The sequence below is a fragment of the Talpa occidentalis genome, unplaced genomic scaffold (assembly GCF_014898055.3).
Source record: "Talpa occidentalis isolate TD23 unplaced genomic scaffold, MPIMG_talOcc4v2.1 talOcc4.8, whole genome shotgun sequence".
Taxonomy (NCBI): Eukaryota; Metazoa; Chordata; class Mammalia; order Eulipotyphla; family Talpidae; genus Talpa; species Talpa occidentalis.
Window position 1 is genome coordinate 64,964,052 of NW_023605194.1, and position 23,206 is coordinate 64,987,257.

The 23,206-nt window shown below is 41.6% G+C and overlaps 1 protein-coding gene across 2 annotated transcripts in view; it reads left to right on the top strand.

Moving 5' to 3' along the window:
- Nucleotides 1-23,206, top strand: part of MAPK1 (mitogen-activated protein kinase 1) — a 113,513-nt gene that overhangs the window by 55,554 nt on the left and 34,753 nt on the right. For both annotated transcript variants that reach the window (XM_037497293.2, XM_054690529.1), the window contains exons 2-3: nucleotides 15,295-15,477; nucleotides 17,214-17,403. In XM_037497293.2, coding sequence (XP_037353190.1) covers nucleotides 15,295-15,477; nucleotides 17,214-17,403 — 373 coding nt within the window. The remainder of the gene's footprint in view (nucleotides 1-15,294; nucleotides 15,478-17,213; nucleotides 17,404-23,206) is intronic.

Here is a 23,206-nt window from a genome sequence, read left to right on the forward strand (position 1 = left end):
AAAAAACTTGTCTATTCTTACCTTTGACCTATTGTTGATATTCAGTTGCCTTATTTTGAAGTTGTAAGAGTTCTTTATTCTCAACATAAGTCCTGAATATAGTAAATTTTACCCCTTCACCTGCCTCTCTCATTCTTGACCTTCATGGTATTTGGATTATTCACCACTTCGTTTACCAGATCCCAGACAGTGCCACTTTTCTTTCCAGTCTTACCAGCTCCTTCTCTCTATACTTTTATCATTATTGTACACTTTTGGGACTTTGCATGTATGTGTACAAGTATGATTATTTTTCTTTTTCTCTTTAAAATTATTTCACTGGGCCTCCTGGTGGCGCAGTGGTTGAGCGCTGGGTTGCGAAGCTGCCAGCAGCTTCTGCAGCGCCTGTTCGATCCCCAGCTGCTCCCCGGCCACTGGAGGAGGGTCCCACATGGAGCGCAGACCTCTCCTGCCACCCGCTGCTCCCCTCAGCAGTGTACTTCGGTCCTTCTGCCTGCTCTGCTCCCTGCTCTGGCTCTGGTGAGTTCTCTCACCCTCCCGTGCTTCTGACTGTACCCAGTGCTTGTATAAATAAATAAATAAATCTTTTTAAAAAAATTTTAAAATAAAATTATTTCACTGATGAGGACCTCCCCGGTGGCGCAGTGGGTTAAGCACAGCACTGTGAAACTGCTCTTAGCCTCTGCAGAGTAGGTTTGATTCCTGGCTGGCCAGGGAAATACACACATGGCACGGCAGACCTCTCCTGTCTCACCTGCTGCTCCCCTCAGCAGTGTTTTCGATCCATCTGCCTGTTCTGCTCTCCATTCTGTCTCTGGTGAATCCTCTCACCCTCCTGCGCCTCTGGCTTATACCCCAGTCTTGTATAAATAAATACATCTTCAAAAAAAAAAAAAACCTTATTTCACTGATGAGAGTGCGCCTGGTTCATAGTGCCTTCGAGTCAGGGATGCTAAATGTCCTGTAGTGAGTGGCACTGAGTTTCATACAATGAACTTAGAAGAGTGCAAAGTTAGGGGACAGGTCTGTGGCTTCTCACCCATGTGCTCACAATTGCAAGATACCACTGAGACTCAGGGTGGAACAACAAAGAAGTTTATTAACAAAGGAAAGATTGTGAAGATGCAAAAAGTTTCTAGGCTACAAGTAGCAAGCTGTCTGAACCCAGGTAGTCCACAGTGTCCAGTAGTCCAAAACAAAGGCTGCTCATGCAAGATGGTGCTGTTCCTTCAATGAGAGCGTGGAGATGGTGGCACATTGGTAAGCAGTAGACCAGGATCCAACTCATAGTGGCAGCTGGAGGTGCTCACAGGTGGGGCTGCTGAGGTGAAACCACAGCAACTCAGCAACAGTCCAGAGGCCAGGCTGGAAAGCCCCTGATGCTGGACTAGACAGTGCAACATCACCAGGAGGTAGTGCCGGAGGACCAGAAGCACTTGACTGCTCTCAAAGGTGGTCCAACACAGGTCAGCAGAGCCAGTCAGTACTGGTCACCAGCGGTGGTGCGCACACACAGGCCCAGACTGTTGGTGCTCTTTGCAGGCGATGTCATAGAGGCAGGGCCAGAGGCAGGTGCAGCAGCCTGGTCTCTGAAGGTTCTATGGAGATCTTTGGAGGCCTCAAAGTATCAATGAATCTGGCTGCAAGGGGTCTGCAAAGCTATCTGCTCCATCTTCTGAAGCCATCTCCTGACTAAATCAAGCTGGCTCCTGCCTTGCTTTATATTCTCTTAGGGTCCCCACTTTTCCAGCCTGATTGGACCATTTTTAATCATTTGGTAGGTGCTGGTTAAGCACCAGTCAACTTGGTCCATTAAGTTCAAACCTGATTGGTCCATTTATGATCCTGGTGCTGTATTCAAAAGGGAACCCTGTTCCCCGCCCAGACCCAGCCTGAACTGAGGCCAGGGCATGCTTGTCTGCTGTGCACTCTGGGTATCCACAGCCAAAGCTGGCCTCAGGGGGACCAGAGGCTGGCTGGTACCGGCATACCTCAGCAGGGCCAGGTGTAGCCATGCTGGGGGTCCTGCTGCAGGGTTGGCTGCCACTTGGAACCCACCATGTTGGCCGAGCACACAGCCCTCAGGCTTCATTCCTGGGACTCTTGCCAGGCCAGATTAAGCCTCAGCGCTGGAGCTAGCTTGCTCTGGGGTGGGTCAAGGAAATACCAGGCGGGTGACATGGGGCTTAACCCAGCCTGCACACTGCATGCATTGGACTACGGGTAATCCAGTGGGACTGCTCGCACTGGGGTGGTGGGGCAGTAGGAAAACATTGCTGCTGCCTGTGCTGCCACTGGAGTGGCCTAGGGCCTGCCCACAGATGTAGCACCAACAGAGCTGCCATGTTCCTCAGCTTGAACCAGGGCCATAGTAAAGCCAGTCATGCCTGCAGCCTTTAGGCACCAGGGGAGAGCCTCTGTTTCAAACTGACCTGGTTAAATTGCTAGCTGTGTTGTCAGTGGCTTAGTCCAAGCCACTGTTAACCTCTCACTGGTACTGTTGGAGTGCTTCAAGTGGTTTCCTTTTTTTTTTTTTCCCTTCAGTTTTACAATTCACTTTTACTGTCACTATAAATTGGGCACTTTTTACTCCCCAGCTTTAAGTGGAAGCGCACTTAAGAAATCTTCAATCATCAGCACAACTGCCAGTTTGATGCCTATTTCTTTGGCCTCATTCTGAGCCATACTCTCTTTGTTTGGTATCCTCAAGCCACGTTGGCATTCTTGAGTCCACAAATACTTCACCCCTAACCTTTCCCTGCCCTTAGAATATTTGCTGCTTTGCCACATCTCAGCCTAATTCCAGTTCATCTTTCCAAGTTCTCTAGTTACTCATGATGACATTAATTGTATTACTTGCATTTCCCTTTTAACATTCCTCATAATTTATGTCAACTACTACTATTTAATATATGAATACATATATATATCTATAGTTTCCCCATATTGTATAAAATTTATGAGAACAGGAAACTTTCTAATGTCACTGCTGTATCCACAGTGCCTGTTACAATGCTATATGATTGATAAATATTTGATGAATAAATAAAATTGATTTTAACATTTAAATGCTTTTAAAGTAATTCAGTATGTCTCTTTCAAGATCCCAAACTGACATTTCTTTCTCTTGAACTTCTATACTAGTTTTTTGTCTTTTTCACTGTCTGTAAATTCACCCAATAACAAGAGTTCTTAATCTTTTTTTATGACCTTAAAGCAGTCAGTGAAGCCTGTGACTCATTTTCAAATTGTTTTTATTTTTTTAAGATTTTATTTATTCATACAAGAACTATGATGAAAACCTGATGGGGGGTTGGTGAGAGGAGCAGAACAGGCAGATGCACTGAAATACACTGCTGAGGGGATCAGCAGACAAGATACGAGAGGTCTGCTGCACCATGTGGGTTAGCTCCCTGGCCGGCCAGGAGCCAAACTTTAGTTTGACTTTAGTTTTACTTTAACAGACCTAGACATTTCTTAGATTTAATCACAAAAACCCTATGAATAATTTAATGTGCTATAATATATAATATATTGTATGTATAATAGAACCCTCAAGCTCCTAAGAATTCTGCAGTTGGTGGTGGCTGGTGTTTTGGATTTTTGTACATTTTTAATCTGCCTTAATTACTATTAAGTATTCATCTGCCTCATATATAATCTATACCAAAACAGAAATCTTGCCATAAGGAGAACAAGACTTGAAAGCACTACATTAACTATGTTAATTGTTGTTGCTTTTTACACTATAGTAAATATGACCTTGAAAGGAGGAGGTGTGACTTTGAAAGGGGTACATATGATGAGAAGTTTGTAATATAAGCTACTGTGTGGAGCAGCTACTCAAACCTCACAGCATAGACAGTTTGAGAATGCAGTATCTGTGTTGGATTTGTAGTTAGTTGCAGGGATCAGGTTGGCTAACTGCTTCCTGAACACATTAGTTTCAGGGCCATAGACAGACCTAAATGCAAGTATTCTTAAGATGGCAGTGAGAAATATTAATGTTATAAGAAAGAGTTAAAGAAATACTATCTCTCAGTGAAAGGACTATACCAAAAGTAAAGCTATTCAGTCGAGTGGTAAAGGTTAGTTCCTAATTTCTAATAACCAAATAACTAGAAAATTTGAAAATAATGCTTTTTAAAAATGTATAAGTGGTACAGTTTTCATGCAGTAATTTGGGGAAGACCTGTTTTTCCCTCCACATATTTTCTCCCCAAATAAGACTGCTGCTGTCCTAGTAGGCAAACAGTAATAGGTTTGAAGTAGTTATTTTTGGTTCTTGAGTCTCTTTTTGATCTGTTGCTGTGTCTTCTTGGTCATCAGGTTTTTCTTCAGTGTGTAATCTATTCCTAATTCCAACCATTGCATTTTTTTTTCATCTGTAAAGTTCATTTTGAGTCTTCTACCTTCTATTTCTCTCATTACGCTCAGTCTTTCTACTCTCTTTGAATGTATTTTTAATAGCTTTTAAAACATTCTTGTCTACTGATCATCTGTAATTTCTATAATGTCTGTTTTTACTGACTTTCTTTCATGGATCATATTTTTCTGCTAATTTGGTTATCAATACATTTTGAATCCAGTACATTGGATTCAAGGCAGTGCAGCTTTTACGTTATAAAATTGTAGGGTTCCCCCCCCCCTTTAAATTTTTTGGGCTCCCCCCCAACATGGAATTAAGTTATTTGAACAGTTTGATTCTTTCAAGGCTTGCTTGTTTTAAAGGAAGGTCAAGAATGGTCTTTAGTGGCCTCCCTGGTGGGCAAGGGGTGAAGTCTCAGCACTATGAAGCTATCACCAGCTGAGGAGCTGACCCACATGGTGCAGCAGACCTTTCCCGATCTGCACGCTGCTGCTCTCCTCAGCAGTGTATTTCAGTCATTCTGCCTGTTCTGCTCCCTACTCTGTCTCTGGTGAATTCTCTCACCCCCCTGCACCCCCCCTCCCATACTTCTGGCCTATACCCCAGCTCTTTTATGCATAAATAAATAAATCTTTTAAAAACAAAAAGACTGACCTTTAGTCAAAGTCTAATTTGGCCTCACACTGAATTAGTACTCTTCTGAGGAATCAACTTGATGCTCAAGACTGAGCTCTTTCTACTCCTGGTGATGGAACAGAAATTAGTCCCACTTTAGGATTCCATTATGCATGTGCATTTCTTAGCTGAAAACTCAAAGCCACCCTGAAGATCTCTCCAACTTTATTTGAATTTCTCTCCTCTCTAGTACTGTGCCCTACAAATTCTGACTGATTTGGTCTCTCCAAACTTCTGATTCTGTCGTCAGCTCACCGAGATTGCCAGGCTCAATTTAGGTTTCCCTTCTCTGCATTGCAGCCTTGAAATTCCAGCAAGTAAGTTGGAGCAGTCATAGGCCTCACCTTGCTGTTCTGCCATTGTTGGATGTTAAAAAAACTGTTGTTTCCTTTGTATTGTATTGTAGAATAGACAGAAATGGTTAAACAGAAGACAATTTAAATCACATCTTAAATCACTCATTATCCCATCATTCTAGCTTGTTTTATAGTTGCCTCCTGTAGGTAAATATTTTTAAGCTGCGGCCTGTGATTTTATCTTGAATCATACTTTTAGTTAGTTAATCTTATCATCATACATGATTTAATGGTTACACAATGACATATTAATATTCTACAATGAATTAATCTTTGTTTGGCAGTACAGATTTTAATCCTTTAAGAAGTGCTACAGTAAATATCTTCATATGTCATCCTTTTTTTTTTTTAAAGATTTATTTATGTATTTATACAAGCACTGGGTACAGTCAGAAGCGCGGGAGGGTGAGAGAATTCACCAGAGCGGGGAGCAGAGCAGGTAGAAGGACCGAAGTACATTGCTGAGGGGAGCAGTGGACGGCAGGAGAGGTCTGTGTGCCTTGTGGGACTCTCCTCCGGTGGCCGGGGAGCAGCCGGGGATGGAACCGGCGCTGCAGAGGCTGCGGGCAGCTTCGCAACCCAGCGCTCAACCGCTGCGCCACCGGGGAGGCCCCATCCTTATTAAGGATACCCAAAGGAAAAGCAAGTAGGATGATGTTTCATTTGTTTCAATCTGCAATGATTATTAGGGCTATATTAGACATTTAGTAAATGTTAAATGGTTGGGGTGGAATTTACTTATAAAGTTCAATTAGGTAAAGTTTTCCATTATCTATCTAGGGATTTTTTTTTATTTTTTATTTATTTATTTTTTTTTTTTGTGGGACCCTAACTGGTGGCTAGGGGTTGAACTGGCACTGCAGAGGCTGCGGGCAGCCTTGCAACCCAGTGCTCAACCGCTGCACCACCAGGGGAGGCCTTATTCAGGGATATTTTTATTCTACCTGTATTTTTTTTTTTAAGATTTATTTATTTATACACGCACCGGGTACAGCCAGAAGCACGGGAGGGTGAGGGTGAGAGGATTCACCAGAGCCAGAGCGGGGAACAGAACAGGCAGACTGACAAAATACACTGCTGAGGGGAGCAGTGGGTGCGGCAGGAGAGGTCTGTCATGCCATGTGGGACCCTCGCTGGTGGCTGGGGGTTGAACTGGCGCTGCAGAGGCTGCGGGCAGCTTCGCAGTCCAGTGCTCAACTGCTGTGCCACCAGGGGAGGCCCTCATTTACCTGTATTTTTATGGGGGATTAAAATAACTATAAAATATTTGTTTCCTTCTTACTAAATTAAGCCTATAGCTCATAGAAATTTATTTCATCAATTTTGGAGATAACATTTAGTGGAATACTTTCTCAAATAATCTTTTATTTTGGAATAATACTAGATTTACAGAAGCATGGCATCTTAAGATAGCACAAAGGGTTGCCATATGTCCATCCAGTTTCCGTTTCCCTTGATGTGAACATATTACTATAGCACATTTATCAAAACAAAAAATGAGTGATTTAAGATGTAAACAGTAATTTAAGAGGCAACTGTAAAACAAACTAGATTGATGGGGTAATGAATGGTTTAAGATGAATGAAACCAACACTGGTATGTTAGAACTAAACTCCAGACTTTATTCAGATTTTATTTTTCCACTGATTTCCTTTTTCTGTCCCAATATCCAACCCAGGATACCACTTGCAGTTAATTATCATATGACTTTTTCTCCACCAGTCTGTGACTTTCTTATCATGACCTTGACAGGGCCTCCCTGGTGGCACAGGGAGTCTCAGTGCTATCAAGCTATTGCCAGCCACTGTGGCATCAGTTCCATCCCTGGCCAGGTAGCTAACCAACGTGGCGCAGCAGACCTCTCCTGTCTTGCCTTCTGCTCCCCACTGTCTCTGGTGAATCCTCCCACCCCACTCCCACCCCCACCCCCCCCCTGCACCTCTGGCCTACACCCCAGTTCTTGTATGCATAAATAAATAAAAGGGCCTCCCCTGGTGGCGCAGTGGTTGAGCACTGGGCTGCGAAGCTGCCTGCAGCCTCTGCAGCGCCGGTTTGACCCCCGGCCACCGACATGGGTCCCACATGGTGTGCAGACCTCTCCTGCCGCCTGCTGCTCCTCCCAGCAGTGTATTTCGTCAGTCTGCCTGTTCTGTTCCCCACTCCTGCTCTGATGAATTCTCTCACCCTCCCGCGCTTCTGACTGTACCCAGTGCTTGTATAAATAAATAAATAAATGAAGATCGGGGTGGGGGGGACCTAATCATCTTTTAGGATACGGTTTCTGTAGGCTTCATCTTTTAATACCCTTATTCAGACTTAATCGGCCCTGTTTCCTTCTTTTAAAAATGCTATACTGTGATAAAGGCATTGTATGTTTTCTGTTTCTGTCTCCTTACCTCATCAAATTGCAAGCTACTTAAAAGCAGGAATATTTGTTTTTACCATCAATCCTAACATGAAGTCTTACAAATGGGCAGTGCTTGACAAGTATGTGTGTTTGAGTCCACCACAACTCTGGGGTCACTCTTAACATTACTGTTGTTGTGGTAACCCTATCAAAACAGGAAATGACGTTAGCTTGGCATGACTTCATAATTGACTCATGCTGGTTCCCTTTCCTTCCCTAAGTGATCACAAAACATCTGCTAGTTAATCTACTCCAGAATCTTATGGACATCTACTTCCACATTTACTGGTCAGATCTGCAATCTGTTTCTACCCTGGCCTTGGAATCAACTGCAAATCCCAGGAGCCGTGGGCCTTGGTTCCTTTATTTAATTGCTTTCTTGAGAAGTAATTTACACATGCATACGCACGTACACACAGAGATTTATTTATATAAAGTGTAGTTTGGCAGTTTTTGACATTATACACCCGTGAAAGTTGACACAATTAAAATAATGAACATACACATCACCTTCATAAGTTACCCTGTTTCCATTGTGTAGTTCTTTCTTCCCACTAACCTCCCTCCCACAGCCCCAGGCAACCCTGCAAATCTGTTTTCTGTCCCTGTAGAAGAGTTTGTATTTTTGTGAATAGAAGTACTTTTCTTTTGGTCTGTTATCAGCACAGTTAATTTTTTTTTTAAAGATTTATTTGTTTGTTTGTTTGTTTGTTTGTTTATACAAGAACTGGGGTACAGGCCAGATTCGCGGGAGGATGAGAGGACTCACCAGAGACAGAGTGGGGAAAAGAACATGCAGACTGACGAAATACACTGCTGAGGGGAGCAGCGGGCGACAGGAGAGGTCTGCCACGCCATGTGGGAACCCTGCCGGCCGGCCAGGATCGAACCAGCGCTGCAGAGGCTGCGGACAGCTTCACAGCGCGACACTCTGTGTCCAGCACAGTTAAATTTTAAGATGCATCTGTGTTTCTGCTCTCAGTTTCATTTCCTTTTACAAGATAAATAGTGGGAATCTCTTTTGAGAATTGAGTGTGTTCACCTCTAGCCTTGAATTCCTCCCATTCCCCAGGATTTATGGCTCTTCAGATAGAACTCATTGGGGACTTGAAGCTGCATTTATGTAAGAAGACTGGATACTGTCAATAGCTTGAACTTCTTCGGGGCAGATTATTTTTTTATAATTTTGTATACTGTTAATACTGTACTACAGAGAAGTCAACTAGCTCACAGTTTCCCCCTTTATTCAGGTGTCTTTGTATGTATGGGACTGTTGGTCAGATTTAAGTGAAATACCCAATTCCACTTATAAAGTTTATCCTCTCAGGTGGGAGCAAGGTTAAATAAGGATATTTTATACCTTACTCCCAATTTTTAAAAAAATATTTTCGTATTGGTCAGAAATTTCAGAATAATTATGCTGTCTCCTATGTAAAGAAGTATGTGTTCCAGTATTCTACTAGTATTTTTTCCATTTATTTCCCAATTAAAATTGATATTTTGAAGAGGTCACATAACTCGTAAAGTACTACAAAAAAATAACAAAAGGTTTTGTTTATTCCCCTATATATCCCACTCCTGCCTGGCATCTGCCTCCTCCCTGCAGTTACTCATGTTCTCTCTCTCTCTCTCTCTCTCTCTGTCTCTCTCTCCACCCCCCCTCTTTTTTCTCCCCCTCTCCCAAAAGATTGATTTATTTATACATAGAAGAACTAGGGTCTAGGCCAGAGGTGCAAGGAGTGCGAGGATTCACCACATACAGAGTGGGGAGCAGAACAGGCGGATTGACTGAAATACACTGCTGAGGGGAGCAGCGGGCAAGACAGGAGAGGTCTGCTGCGCCAGGTCACCTCCCTGGCTAGGGTTGGAACTCAGGCTGCGGTGGTGATAGCACTGAGACTAACCCCATGCTACCAGGGAAGGCTCCTCATTTCAGACTTTTGTAAACTTTATATAAACTAAAACAAATGTTAATATATGTCTTACATTATTTTTAAAAAGATAGTTTATCTACTGTTCGACTTTACTGTTTTTCACTTAGTAAATCTTGCAGATCTTTTCACATCATTCCTTTATTTAACTGCATAGTATTCTACTCCCCTGTTGATGGACTTTTTTTTAAATTGAACTTTTTTGTTCATTTAAACTTGTAATTGTAGAGTCACATTCAGTTGTAAGAAGAAATACAAAGATCCCATTTTAACCCAGTGGTAACAATTTGTATAATTATAGTACAATACCAGATTGGCACTGATACACTGTATAGTACCCAGTCACATCACTGGTTTTATTTGCACTCTGTATGTGTGTGTTTAGTCTGTGTAGGTTTGTTATAGGGCAGCCCTGATACAAAACGGGGTGCCTGAATGTGGGTCCTCACCCGCGCGCTTAAAAGGACTTATCAATGCTCTACTGCAGGCACACGCGAAAGGTTAATAAAAGGTTTATTTACAAGGGAAGGGCAAATGAGGAAATGTACAGCTCAGGGAGAAAAATGGGAGACAAAGTTTTAAATGAGTCCTACCCGATCCACTGATCTGGAATCCCAAATGGCACTCTGAGAACTGGCTGCAAGCCAGGAGCCGTGAAGCCAGGAGGCGAGCGACAGAGCCAGAGACCCCAAGGCCCAAGTGTCTGGTTTTTATACCAACCCTGGCTGCTTAACTCCACCCTCAGGTCCCAACCACCTTCCCTTTGGTGGTAACGGGATTTGTCTTTCCCAATGTCCTGATGGCTTTGGTCTGGAGTGGGGGCGGGGTCCACAAAGCCTGTATGGGATTAGCGCAGGACATCCTTTCCCCCTAACAATTTTGCGTAACTACTACCATTCTTTTTTGACAACTGTTGAAACAATTTTTTCCTCTTTAATATGTCTTTTTCCCATTAATGTTTAAAAATTTCAATATAATAAAAATCACATAATGTAAAAGTTTCCATTTGACTATTTTTAAGTTTGCAGTTTAGTAGGGTTAAGTATATTCACATTATGTTTAACAGGTAAGTAGAATTTTCATCTTGCAAAACTGTAACTTGAACACACTCTTCATTTCCCATTCCCTGCATACCTTGGTACCTACCACCCTACTAAAATTTAGATACCACATATGAGTGGAATTATACAGTATTCGTATTTTTGTGGCTGACTTATTTCACTTAATACAATGTTCGTGAGGTTCATCCATGATGTATTGTGTGATAGAATTTCCTTCTTTTTTTTATAGAGGCATGTTTTTATTTATTTATTTATTTGTTTGTTTATACATGCACTGGGTACAGTCAGAAGCACAGGAGGGTGAGAGATTTCACCAGAGCCAGAGCAGGGAGCAGAGCAGGCAGAAGGACTGAAGTACACTGCTGAGGGGAGCAGCGGGCAGCAGGAGAGGTCTTTGCGCCATGCTGGGCCCTCCTCCGGTGGCCGGGGATCGAACCGGCGCCGCAGAGGCCGCGGGTAGCTTCAGCGCTCAACCGCTGCGCCACCGGGGAGGCCCGAATTTCCTTCTTTTTTAAGGATAAATAACATTCCTGTGTGTGTGTGTATGACTTTTTTTTGTTGTTGTTGTTGCTATTGTATTTGCTGGAAGTTTTTTTATTTGCTATTGTTAATAATGCCATAGTGAACCAATATCTTTTTGAATTCTTTTGGATATACACCTACAAGTAGGATTTCTTCATCACAGGTTAATTCTAAATTTAATTTCTTAGGAATTCCCAATCTATTTTCAACAATTGACTGGAACTACCTACATTTCCCAAGGTGCACAAGAGTTTTAGTTTTTTGGAATTTGTTGTTTACTTTTTTTTTGGACACTGGCACTCTGGATGGGTTTGAGGTGATATCTTGAGGTTTTGATTTTTATCTCTGTAATGATTAGTGACACTAGTGATGATGAACAGCTTTTCCTTTGCTTGCTGACCATACTTTCTTTGGAAAAATGTCTGTTTGACATGCCATCTTACTCTCAATGTATTTTTTTTTTTAAAGATTTATTTATTTATTTATACAAGCACTGGGTACAGTCAGAGGCGCAGGAGGGTGAGAGAATTCATCAGAGCCAGAGCAGAGAGTAGAACAGGCAGAGTGACGAAGTGCACTGCTGGGGGAGCAGTGGGCGGCAGGAGAGGTCTGCGCTCCATGTGGGACCCTCGCCCGGCGGCCGGGATCAAACCGGCGCTGCAGAGGCTGCGGGCAGCTTCGCAAACCAGCGCTCAACCGCTGAGCCACCGGGGAGGCCCTCAATGTATTTTTTTAACCACTATTTAATTCCTAAAATTATATTACTTGGATATAATGGATTATTTCAATGTGTTGTCAAATTCTGTTTATTCTTTGTTTTTGTTGATTTATGGCCTTGTGCTTATAAGAGAGTGGCCTTTAGTTTTGGTTTTAGAATTTTTTCATCATCGGTTTACATTTATTTTTAAAGATAATCTTACAGAAATGAGCTAAGAAGCACTTCATTCACTTAACCTCAAATAGTTTGGTTAACCTTGAATTTTGCTTTTGGAAAGAGCAAGTTTATCATTTAAAAGAAAAATATGAATATCTAAACATAACCCATCCAAAAAATGTCTAGTCACAGATTGCATTAAGATCCCAAACTGCAATCATATGTTGTTTACTAGAGAGACATAAAGCAAAGGCGGTAGCCTGTCTATAGTTGCTGGAGAATGGGAGAAGAACATAGGTTGAGTTCTTAGAGAAAAAAGAAATAAACAGGATTGGTAATGCCAAAGTGATTTTAAAACAAAAACTTTAGTAAACAGCAAAAAAGTTCCATGGTAAAAGGTATACCAATAAAATATATTTGCCGAGTATTAGAACCAAAAACAAACAAACAAAAAATTATAAGAAATCCAAGGAGAAATGAGAAAATGTATTGAAAGAGTGTAAATTGTTTGTGATCAGTTCTGAGGCAAGATTGTGTGAACCAAAAAGCCAACAAATGGAAAGGTAGAACAGACAGGAACAGTCCCAAATCCATGAAGTTACACCTTCTGTTCAAGTGGGAACCAATCTCATACCTTTTCACTTGGAAGGGATTAGTTCATTATTTCATCATTGGGTATTGATCCAATTAGAGGGATACAGTGGCCTCTTCCCACCCCCAATTATCTTGTTCTCAAAAGTAAATCTGTGACTATCATGTTTTAGTAAAACTAGAAAATTAAGTTGAGTTTAAACCAGTATTTTACAGCTACCTGTATTCTTTTGTTCATGCTCTCTTGGATTTGAATTCCCCAAAATGTTCTGATTTCTAAAAATACTTATACCTAATAATAAGTTTACTTGTACAGCATATCCCTTTGCGTGCCTACCTGAAAATCAGTAGCTTAGTCCTTCATGAAGTATAAACCAAAGTAAAACAAAATATGAGTTGTGATTTTTTTTTTTTTTTAAGATTTATTTATTTATTTATACAAGCACTGGGTACAGTCAGAAGCACGGGAGGGTGAGAGAATTCACCAGAGCCAGAGCGGGGAACAGAGTAGGCAGACTGACGAAATACACTGCTGAGGGGAGCAGCGGGCGCGGCAGGAGAGGTCTGTCGCGCCATGTGGAACCCTTGCCCGGCGGCTGGGGATTGAACCGGCGCTGTAGAGGCTGTGCCAGCTTCGCAACCCAGCGCTCAACCGCTGCACCACCGGGGAGGCCTGTGATTCTTTTATATAAGAAAATATATTTCATTTCAGAGTACAGCAGTTCTTCAAATAATGTTATTTTGTTCAGGGTTATTTCGTTATAGTGTTGATAAGAGAAAAAAATTGATTTCTGGTCAGGGTGACTGTCATTGTGAAATTTGCATGTTCTTCCCATATCTGCATGGGTTTTCTCTGGGTAATCTGGTTTTCTCCCACATCCTAAAGATGTTCATGTGAAGTTTACTAGAGTGTCTTAGTAAAGTTGTCCCAGTGGTTATGGCGGGGTGCGTGTATGTGAGAGTAGGCCCTGTGGGCCCTGCAATGGAAGAATGTCCATAGTTAGATCCCACATTGCATCCTGAGTGGCCAAGATAGGCTCTAGTCACCTGCAACCCTGAGCTGGAATAAGTGGGTTGAAGAACAAATTAATACAAATGTTAATTTAATATTAGAAGTGTTTTGGGATCTTTATTTGGTAGAAGTTTGGTAATGTGTTTGTGACCAGAAATATGCTGTAGCAACTTAACTCTTGTTTATTATCAATTAGCCTATGGTAAAATTGGTTTCATTATACATCATTTCACTTAGTTTCAGTTTCTGAGAACCTGTTGATGATGGTAAGTAAGGACTTACTGTGTTGGGTGCACTATGTGCCATGTATTAATAGTGGCTTAGGAGAATAGAAGTTAAACAAGGTCCCTGCCATAGCACAGTTTGTAATAGAGTCAGACAAATTAAGGTTGTAACTCTCAGAACAAATAGGCTGATACATATCATTAAACTTATTTTTCTGTTTTATGTTTCTAGCACTTTCCCTAAGGAGATGAGAAATAATATCTTATTGCCTGTCAGTATTGTTTCATTTGTTTGGTCAATGGACCAGATATTTATCAATATTAACTTTGGTATTTATTAATATTAAGAGCTCATAGAAAAGATTCATTTAATATTGATGATAAAGGTAGTAATATTCAAGATTCAGATTCATCATAAAATTGAAAATATAATTATTACTGGTTCTGCTTGGAATTCTATTTAAAATTGAACCCTGTAGGCAACTGGGAAGAACTGGGTCCTATTTCAGATTTTAGAGACTTTATAGATTTTATTTCTAAGACTACCCAAACATTTGGGTTAAATTTCTTGAAATAGAGTCATGACATTTTGCTAGTGAGACAGAATTGTCTCTTTGTCTGCCTATTTGAGACAAAGGCATTCTCTTGGGTCCATCATTGTTAGGGATGAAAATATGGTTGATGGCAATTTGAATATTTCTGCTGAGTGAGAGGAATCTAATACAACAGTAGGACATTTTTTGGAGACAGAAATCATTTTTCACCAGAATGCAGTTGCTGTTAAAAACAATGGGAAAATATGATGGGGGGGGGCAGTGTATGTGTGTGTGTGAGAGAGAGAGAGAGAGAGAGAGAGAGAGAGAACACTGTGTAGCTTCTCATGTCGTTGAGTCAGAATAGATCTGTTACAAATCAGGATTTTGCGTGTGCTGGCAATTCGGCTTAACTATTCTTTCCTATAAACTTATATTCAAAAGGTGATCAGTTTCCTCATGTAAAGATAAACCCATGTCCCCGGGTTTCTGAAAATGGGCATCTTGGTTACTAAAGCCATGATTTCCGTTAAGTTTGAGAATCAGTATGTGCTTCATTGTGCCAGCTCTGGTCACCCTCTAGCTTGAGGGTTTTTTTGTGAATAATATACATGATGCCTTGAAGTATTTACTCAGAATACTAAATATTAATACTTTACCAACTTGAATTGTTTGTCACAAAGTAGTTTAAGAACTGTTTTTAAATGCCATCTCTCCCCTCTCCTGTTTTTCTTTTTAGCTCTGCTTATGATAATGTCAACAAAGTTCGGGTAGCTATCAAGAAAATCAGTCCTTTTGAGCACCAGACCTACTGCCAGAGAACGCTGAGGGAGATAAAAATCTTACTGCGCTTCAGACATGAGAATATCATTGGAATTAATGATATTATTCGAGCACCCACCATCGAGCAAATGAAAGATGTGTATCCTTTTCAAGCAGATAGCTGACTCTACTTCTTGTTTACCTTGTTAAATAAATGTAATCTGAAATTTCCTGGACTCACCAGAGTGAAAGAAAAGTATATAAAGCACATTTAAGGGGAAATTGTAATCTGATTGCTGTTTGTTATACTTGCATCATTTACATTTTCTCTGATTCACTTTACCAGTTGTCAGTAATTTTTATTGTCTTTTTGGCAAATCCAGTGTTTTCTCTGTCAGATTCAGAAAAGTTTCCTGTAAGTGTAGTTAGAGAAAACCTTGGTACAACACTTTCAGTCATGTTTTTTTCCATTCAAGGTATGGTTCGTTATGGGAAATGGAGAGGGAAAGAACAGTAGACTGAGAAAGAGGATGTCCTGGATATCACCCGCTCAAATCACAACTATGTCCTGTCCTTACACAATGTCATTTGACCTTTAGTTCTCAGTTTTCTCATCTTTAAAATAAAAGTAGTAGGGCCTCCCTGGTAGCCTAGGGGATAAGTCTTTGTGCTATCACTGCCGCTACGGCCTGAGTTCAATCCCTGGCTAGGGAGCTAACCCACATAAATAAATAAAGGTGATAGCCCTGATAATCTTTAAGACTGATTGGGCTCTGAAATTAACTATAACCAATCTTGAGAAATAGGGACTAAACAGATCCAGAGGATAAATTCTGAGTTAACACTACAACTGAAAAATAGAGGCATTATGTATACTGGAAGAAGATTTGTCAAAATAAAATTTTGGCTGATACAGCATTCCTACCAGTTTCCCTAATTTGCATTTTGCCCCTCTAGGAGAAGGCAGCTCACTGTCTCTAAGCAGCCCTTTCCATTTTTAAACAGCTCTGTTACTAAGTAATACTGGTATTTTAAAATGAAATGCCTCCTGCCAGCTGACACCAGTTGGGCCAGCTTTACATTTTGCCATTAAAAAAAAAAGTCTCAGTTGACAAGTTTTCAAGTCATGTTTCCTTTTAATTCCATAGTGTGCATGAATCTGTAGGAGTCATAAAATAATATTTACAAGAAATAAAATAAATGCAAAAGTGTACTGCTAATAAAATATGGTAGAGTTAAAAAAAAAACTAAAAATTAGATCCAAAAATAGGCAAGAAAGCAAGAGGAGCAAAACTTGGCACAACCCCCTTCTTAGAACAACTTCCCCCCTACTCTTAACATTTTTAGGATCTTAACATTAACTGAAGAGTCAAGCAAATAAATTGACTGAAGGTTGAATTTAGCAGCAATCTGTTCTAGACCTGTATTTCCAAATGTTTTACAGTTGATATTTGAAGGAAGGAGGGGGACAAAACGAGCGATAAAAGAACAGTGATATTACAAGTTGTTGTCCAGCCAAATGGAGGAGATAAATGATGCTTGCTGGCCACTGCCCTCTTTCTGCCTTTTCCAGCTAGACTTCCAGTGGCTTGCTGATAGTGAACTGTGGAGAACGAGGAGGTTGATACTTCAAGATTGACCAGTACTTCTGTAACAACTGGTTTCAGGTCTAAGTCTAGATCCTTAATCAGTCAAAGGTATAATACCTTGTCTCATGGAACCTAAAAAAATAGTTAACTACTTCAGATTGCTTCCATAAAATATACCAAGATTTCACCAGCTTCTCATTTCCCTCCATGATATAATAAATGGATCATTTGGGGAGAAGATTCGTTTTGTTTGCAGTGCATTGCTAAGTCTGACTATTTGGTGTGTTACCTTAACCTGTTTAAACAGATATATAGTACAGGACCTCATGGAAACAGATCTCTACAAACTCTTGAAGACACAACACCTCAGCAATGACCATATCTGCTATTTTCTTTATCAGATCCTCAGAGGGTTAAAATATATCCATTCAGCTAATGTACTGCACCGTGACCTCAAACCATCCAACTTGCTGCTCAACACCACCTGTGATCTCAAGGTCAGCCAGGTTATTGATTCTTAGGGTCATATAAATTGGAAAAAAAACTTTTGCTGGGAACCTAATGCTATTCATGTTTAAAATAACACCAGAAATACATGAAAACATTTTTATGGGAAAAAAATAGATGTAAGTAAAGAGTGCTGGTTCCCTTTTTCTTCTCTATCTCATGGCTTCTACCCCTCTGGCGGTAACGGCTGTAATAATAAATCGGTGTGTTTTCTGGGTTTTTTTCTGTGCTCTTACATACATATATACTCTTCTACTATATATGTGATTGTGTGTGTGTGTTATGTGTAAGTTAAATGATTTTTTTTTTAAAGATTTATTTATTTATACAAGCACTGGGTACAGTCAGAAGCACAGGAGGGTGAGAGAATTCACCAGAGCCAGAGCGGAGAACAGAGCAGGCAGACTGACAAAGTACACTGCTGAGGGGAGCAGCAGGCAGCAGGAGAGGTCTGCGTGCCATGTGGGACCCTCATCCGGGCTGGGGATTGAACCAGCGCTGCAGAGGCTGCGGGCAGCCTCACAACCCAGTGTTCAAATGCTGTGCCACTGGGGAGGCACATCTTTTTTTTTTTTTTTTTTTTTTTTTAAGATTTATTTATTTATACAAGCACTGGGTACAGTCAGAAGTGCGGGAGGGTGAGAGAATTCACCAGAGCCAGAGCGGGGAACAGAGCAGGCAGAAGGACCGAAGTACACTGCTGAGGGGAGAGGTCTGGAGAAACCTCCTCCAGCGGGTCGCAGGAGAGATCTGCGCCATGTGGGACCCTCCTCCGGAGCAGCCGGGAATCGAACCAGTGCTGCAGAGGCTGCAGGCAGCTTCGCAACCCAGCACTCAACCACTGCGCCACCAGGGAGGCCCAGGCCCATTTTTTTTTTTTTTTTTTTTTTTAAGATCATCTATTTGGTGACCTTTTTCTTCAATTAAGTTTATACAAAGGATACTCAGAAAATTTAACTTTAAATAATTTAAGTAAGGCATTCCCCCAAAATAGTGAAACTCTAAGTCCTTGACAGTCCTCACAGTAACAGGTAAATAAGAGGGATGTCGATATATGTCTTAGATGTGCTGCAGGTATGTAGATTTAATCTTATAAAAATGCATGTGAATTCAAGAAGACCTGTACAAATGGAAAGACATTATGTGTTCATGGATTAGAAGACTTAAGATGGACATTGGTTCCTAAATTGATCTGTAGGTTCAGTGCAATCCCTGTTAAAGCCCCAGGATTGGTCCCAAAGAACATGGGGAGATTCAGGAGACCCAGAATAATCAAAACAGTCTCAGAAAGAACAAAGTTAAAGTACTCATACTTCCTGATTTCAAAACTTTATTAGAAAACTGTAGTAATCAAAACACTGTGATATTACATAAGACTAGGAATATAGGTCAATGGGTAAAAGTGAGGATCGTTGAGTAACCCCTATATTTCCTACCAAGCAAAACTGAGGCATTGCCAGGGATTCCCAAACTTAAAGGGAAAAACTCATATTGCCTATTCTAAGGGTTCATGACCACCTGTACATAAAAGCAAGTTAATCAAATTCTAGAATGCATGGAGATTTTTAATCAGTGAGCGATTCACAGGGACTAGAGAGAAGGAGAAAAGGAGTAGGGGAAAGAAGCATTTCAAAATAAAGACTCTTGCTCAAACTTCAGAATCAAACATCCCCTTCTAGACAAATGTTCAGCCAAATAGGCAGGGCCCAGTGCCTAAGAGTGGAGCCACCAGGAAAACAAAAGCTAAGGCAATCTCCCAGCAGGAGACACAAGCAAAAGGTTGTGCAGGGCCAAAAGTTCTGGGAGAAGTAGAGAGAACCAAAGTTCAAAATGTTCCACCCAGGGCCTCCCCGGTGGCGCAGCGGTTGAGTGTGCGGCCTCTGCGGCGCCGGTTCGATCCCCGGCTGCTCCCCGGCCACTGGAGGAGGGTCCCACATGGCGCGCAGACCTCTCCTGCCGCCCGCTGTTTCCCTCAGCAGTGTACTTCGGTCCTTCTGCCTGCTCTGCTCCCCGCTCTGGCTCTGGTGAATTCTCTCACCCTTCCGCGCTTCTGACTGTACCCAGTGCATGTATAAACAAAACAAACAAACCAGCAAACAAATAAATAAAAGCATGCCTCTATAAAAAAAAAAAAAATGTTCCACCCAATCTGAATCCACCATGAGGTTAGGATGGCAACCAACATCTCTCAGAATGGGATTGTGCTTCCTGCCAAAGTCTGAGCAGGAGCAAGAGTACCCCCACCCCAAGCCAAGCCTAAGTAGAAATGGAAGACCAACATCACAATAAAGGTTCTTAAGAGGTGAAGAGTCCCTATCACACCCACTGGCTCTGTCATTTAAAAGTCTGCCCCATGCTACCACCCCCTTCAGGAAGTCAGGGGAGTAAAGCTCTGACGTTCAATACTCTCCTCCAGTTGCCCCCAGTTGTCTTCATTCAGGAAGTCAAGGAGGGTAGGGGGCCTCCCTGGTGGTGCAGGGGGTTAAGAAGCAGCGCTGTGAAGCTGTCCGCAGCCACTGCTACACGAGTTCAATCCCTAGCCAGGGAGGCAACCCACATGGTGCAGCAGACGCCTCCTGTCTCAACTGCTGCTCCTCTCAGTAGTGTATTTCAGTAAATCTACCTGTTCTGCTCCCCACTCTGTCTCTGGTGAATCTTCTCAGCCCCCGCCTCTCTGGCCTGCACCCCAGCTCTTGTATGCATAAATAAATAATTCTTTTTAAAAAAAAAGCAGGGGGGAGGGGGCCTCCCTGGTGGCTCAGGCGGTTGAGCACAGGGCAGCACTGTGAAGCTGTCTACGGCCTCTACAGTGCTGGTTCGATCCCTGCTGGCCTCGGAGCAACCCACATGGCGAGCAGACCTCTCCTGTCTCACCCACTGCTCCCCTCAGCAGTGTATTTCTTCAGTCTGCCTGTTCTGTTTCCCACTTTGTCTCTGTTGAATTCTCTCACCCTCCCGTGAATCTGGCCTGTACCCTGGTTCTTGTATAAATAAATCTTTAAAAAAAAAAAAAAAGGAAGTCAAGGGGTGAAGTGACAAGAGTCAGGGCTCTCATGTTTATGATCAACCAGTTTTCAGTAAGAGTACAAAGAGAATTCATTGGGGAAGGGAAAGAATAGTCTTTTCAACAAAATATGTTGGGACAATTGAATAGCCACATACAGAAGAATGAGCTTTGTTGGTTTATAACCTCTAGAATTCCAGAGTGAAATTCTAAACTGGTCTTCTTACAGGAGGGCATGAAGAGACTGACAAAAAGGCAGACCACTTCAGGTTGATAGGTGGAAGTTTTAATAAGCAAGGCAGCTTATATATGAGCAGAGTGGGTAAGGAGACTCAGTTTGTTAGAGTGCAGAATGAGGGCTACTCTGGGACCCCCAAACCTGTACTGCCATCTGCCAGATAAAGACAAAACATTCTTTAAGAGAACACCCGAAGTTACCCATCTCCTTGTGGGTATATGCCCAAACAGGATTGACCCAGAGTGGAGTTGCTGAGCCCTGAAAACTTGCCACAAGTCTGAGGCACCTCCTGGCAGGAACCACAGGAAAGGGTCAAAAGGTGCTAGACAAATTTGAGACAAAAGGAGCAAAATCAGAGTACAAATCAAGGTAATGGCTGCCATTGTCAGCCTCCCACAGTTCTCTCACCCATGTCTCTCCCTGGTCTCTCCATGTCTCATTGCTACATATCTCCTTCCATGTCCCTGATGTAAGTCCAAAGCTGAGAGACAAACGTGCCCTTCTTATATGTGTCTGCCACCTCCAAGTCTCTTCCAAGTCTTCTTCCCGGAGCTGTGCTCCACCCTTCATTAGATAGGGCAGGGAACATGGAACCTGTCCTTTCTCTGTAACAAATTGCCCAAGTCCAGCTCACTGGTCAACCAGCAGTCACATCCTCTTGTTGGCCTCTTTCAACAAGATTGGTTCCCTACCTCACACAGTGTACAAAAATTAACTCAAAATAGATCAAAGAACTAGAGAGCGAAAATCTGCCATCCCAAGATGTGTTTTCAGCAAGAAGATTATTTCATGGGGTGGGCTCTGAAGGCTGCATGGCAAGTTGCTTTTTATATTTATCTGTAAACTCTATAAGAGCATCTCCCAAAAAACCTTAATCTCCTTACCTTTTTCCCTTGGAGAAGACAGAACTTAAATCTTCATTTCTTTGTTTTCCCACTTTAGCCCCTATGCTTAGTCTCCCTTACTTTTGCTAAGTTATTTAAGATGGTATTTAAAGCCACGTGGACAGTTAGTTACTCAGCCATCCTTGGCCTCTCCCATATATAAAAAGGAGGTATACATGTTACTAAATTTCTATAAGACTTTTTCTCCTGCCAAAAGAAGAAAATAATAGTAGTAGTAAATCTTTGCAATCTTGTGTTAGGCAAAGTGTCTTAGACATGATATCAAAGGCACAAAAGCAAAAAAAAAAAAAAAATGGATTTCATTAGGATTAGAAATTTGTGCCACAAAGTAAATCAAGATAGTGGAAAGAGAACCCAAGAATGAAAGAAAATATTTGTAAATTGTTTCTCTTATATGAGTAATGTCTAGGATATATGAAAAACTCTTATAACTCAATAATTAAAAAATAAATGCAAAATTTAAAAATATGTAAAGAATCTACAAAGACATCTCTCTAAAAAATATATAGCCAGAAAATACATGAGCGATACCTAGAATCATTACTTAGTAGGGAACTGCAAATCAAAACCACAATGAGAATGATTATAATCAAAAAGTAAAATAAGGGCCTCCCTGGTGGCACAGGCGGTTGAACGCCTCACTATGTGAAGCTGTCCGCAGCCTCTGCAGCGCGGGTTCGATCCTGACCGGCCAGCGAGAATCCCACATGGTGAAGCAGACCTCTCCTGTCTTGCCCACTGCTCCCCTCAGCAGTGTATTTCATCAGTCTGCCTGTTCTGTTCCCCGCTCTGTCTGTGGTGAATTCTCTCACCCTCCTGCACATCTGGCCTGTACCCCAGATCTTGTATAAAAATAAATCTTCAAGAGCCTTCCTGGTGGCGCAGCAGTTGAGCGCTGGGTTACGAAGCTGCCCGCAGCCTCTGCAGCACCGGTTCGATCCCCAGCCGCCGGGCGAGGGTCCCACACGGCGCACAGACCTCGACTGCTGCCTGCTGCTCCCCTCAGCAGTGTATTTCATCACTCCCGCTCTGGCTCTGGCGAATTCTCTCACCCTCCCACGCTTCTGACTGTACCCATTGCCTGTATAAATAAATAAATAAATCTAAAAAGAAAAAAAAAAATTATTTTAAAAAAAATTAAAAATCTTTTAAAAAAGGTAAAATAAATGTTACTAGGATTCTGATCCTAGGTGTATACCTAAGTGAGGTAAAAATGTGTTCACCCAATAAATGAGCACACAAGTAATAGTAGTAGCAAAATAGCCCCCAAATGTAATCAGTTCAAATGTCCAGGTGATGATGAATGAATAAAATGTGGTAGATCCATACAATGGAATAAAAACGAATGAAGTTACAAGCTACATGTGTGAATTTTACAAATATTTAAAAGAAACCAGTCATAAAGACAACATATTGTATGGCTCCACTTACATAAAGTGTCCAGTATACACAAATCTACAGAGACACAAGATTAGTGGTCACCTAAATCTAGTGGGATTGGGTAATAGTGAGGAGAGGCTGCTAAGGAGCATAAGGTTTCTTTTTGCAGTTATTAAAATGTTCTAAAATTGGGTTGTGGTAATGATTGTATGGATCATAATACCAAAACCATTAAATTGTACATTTTAAGTGGGTGAATTATTTGA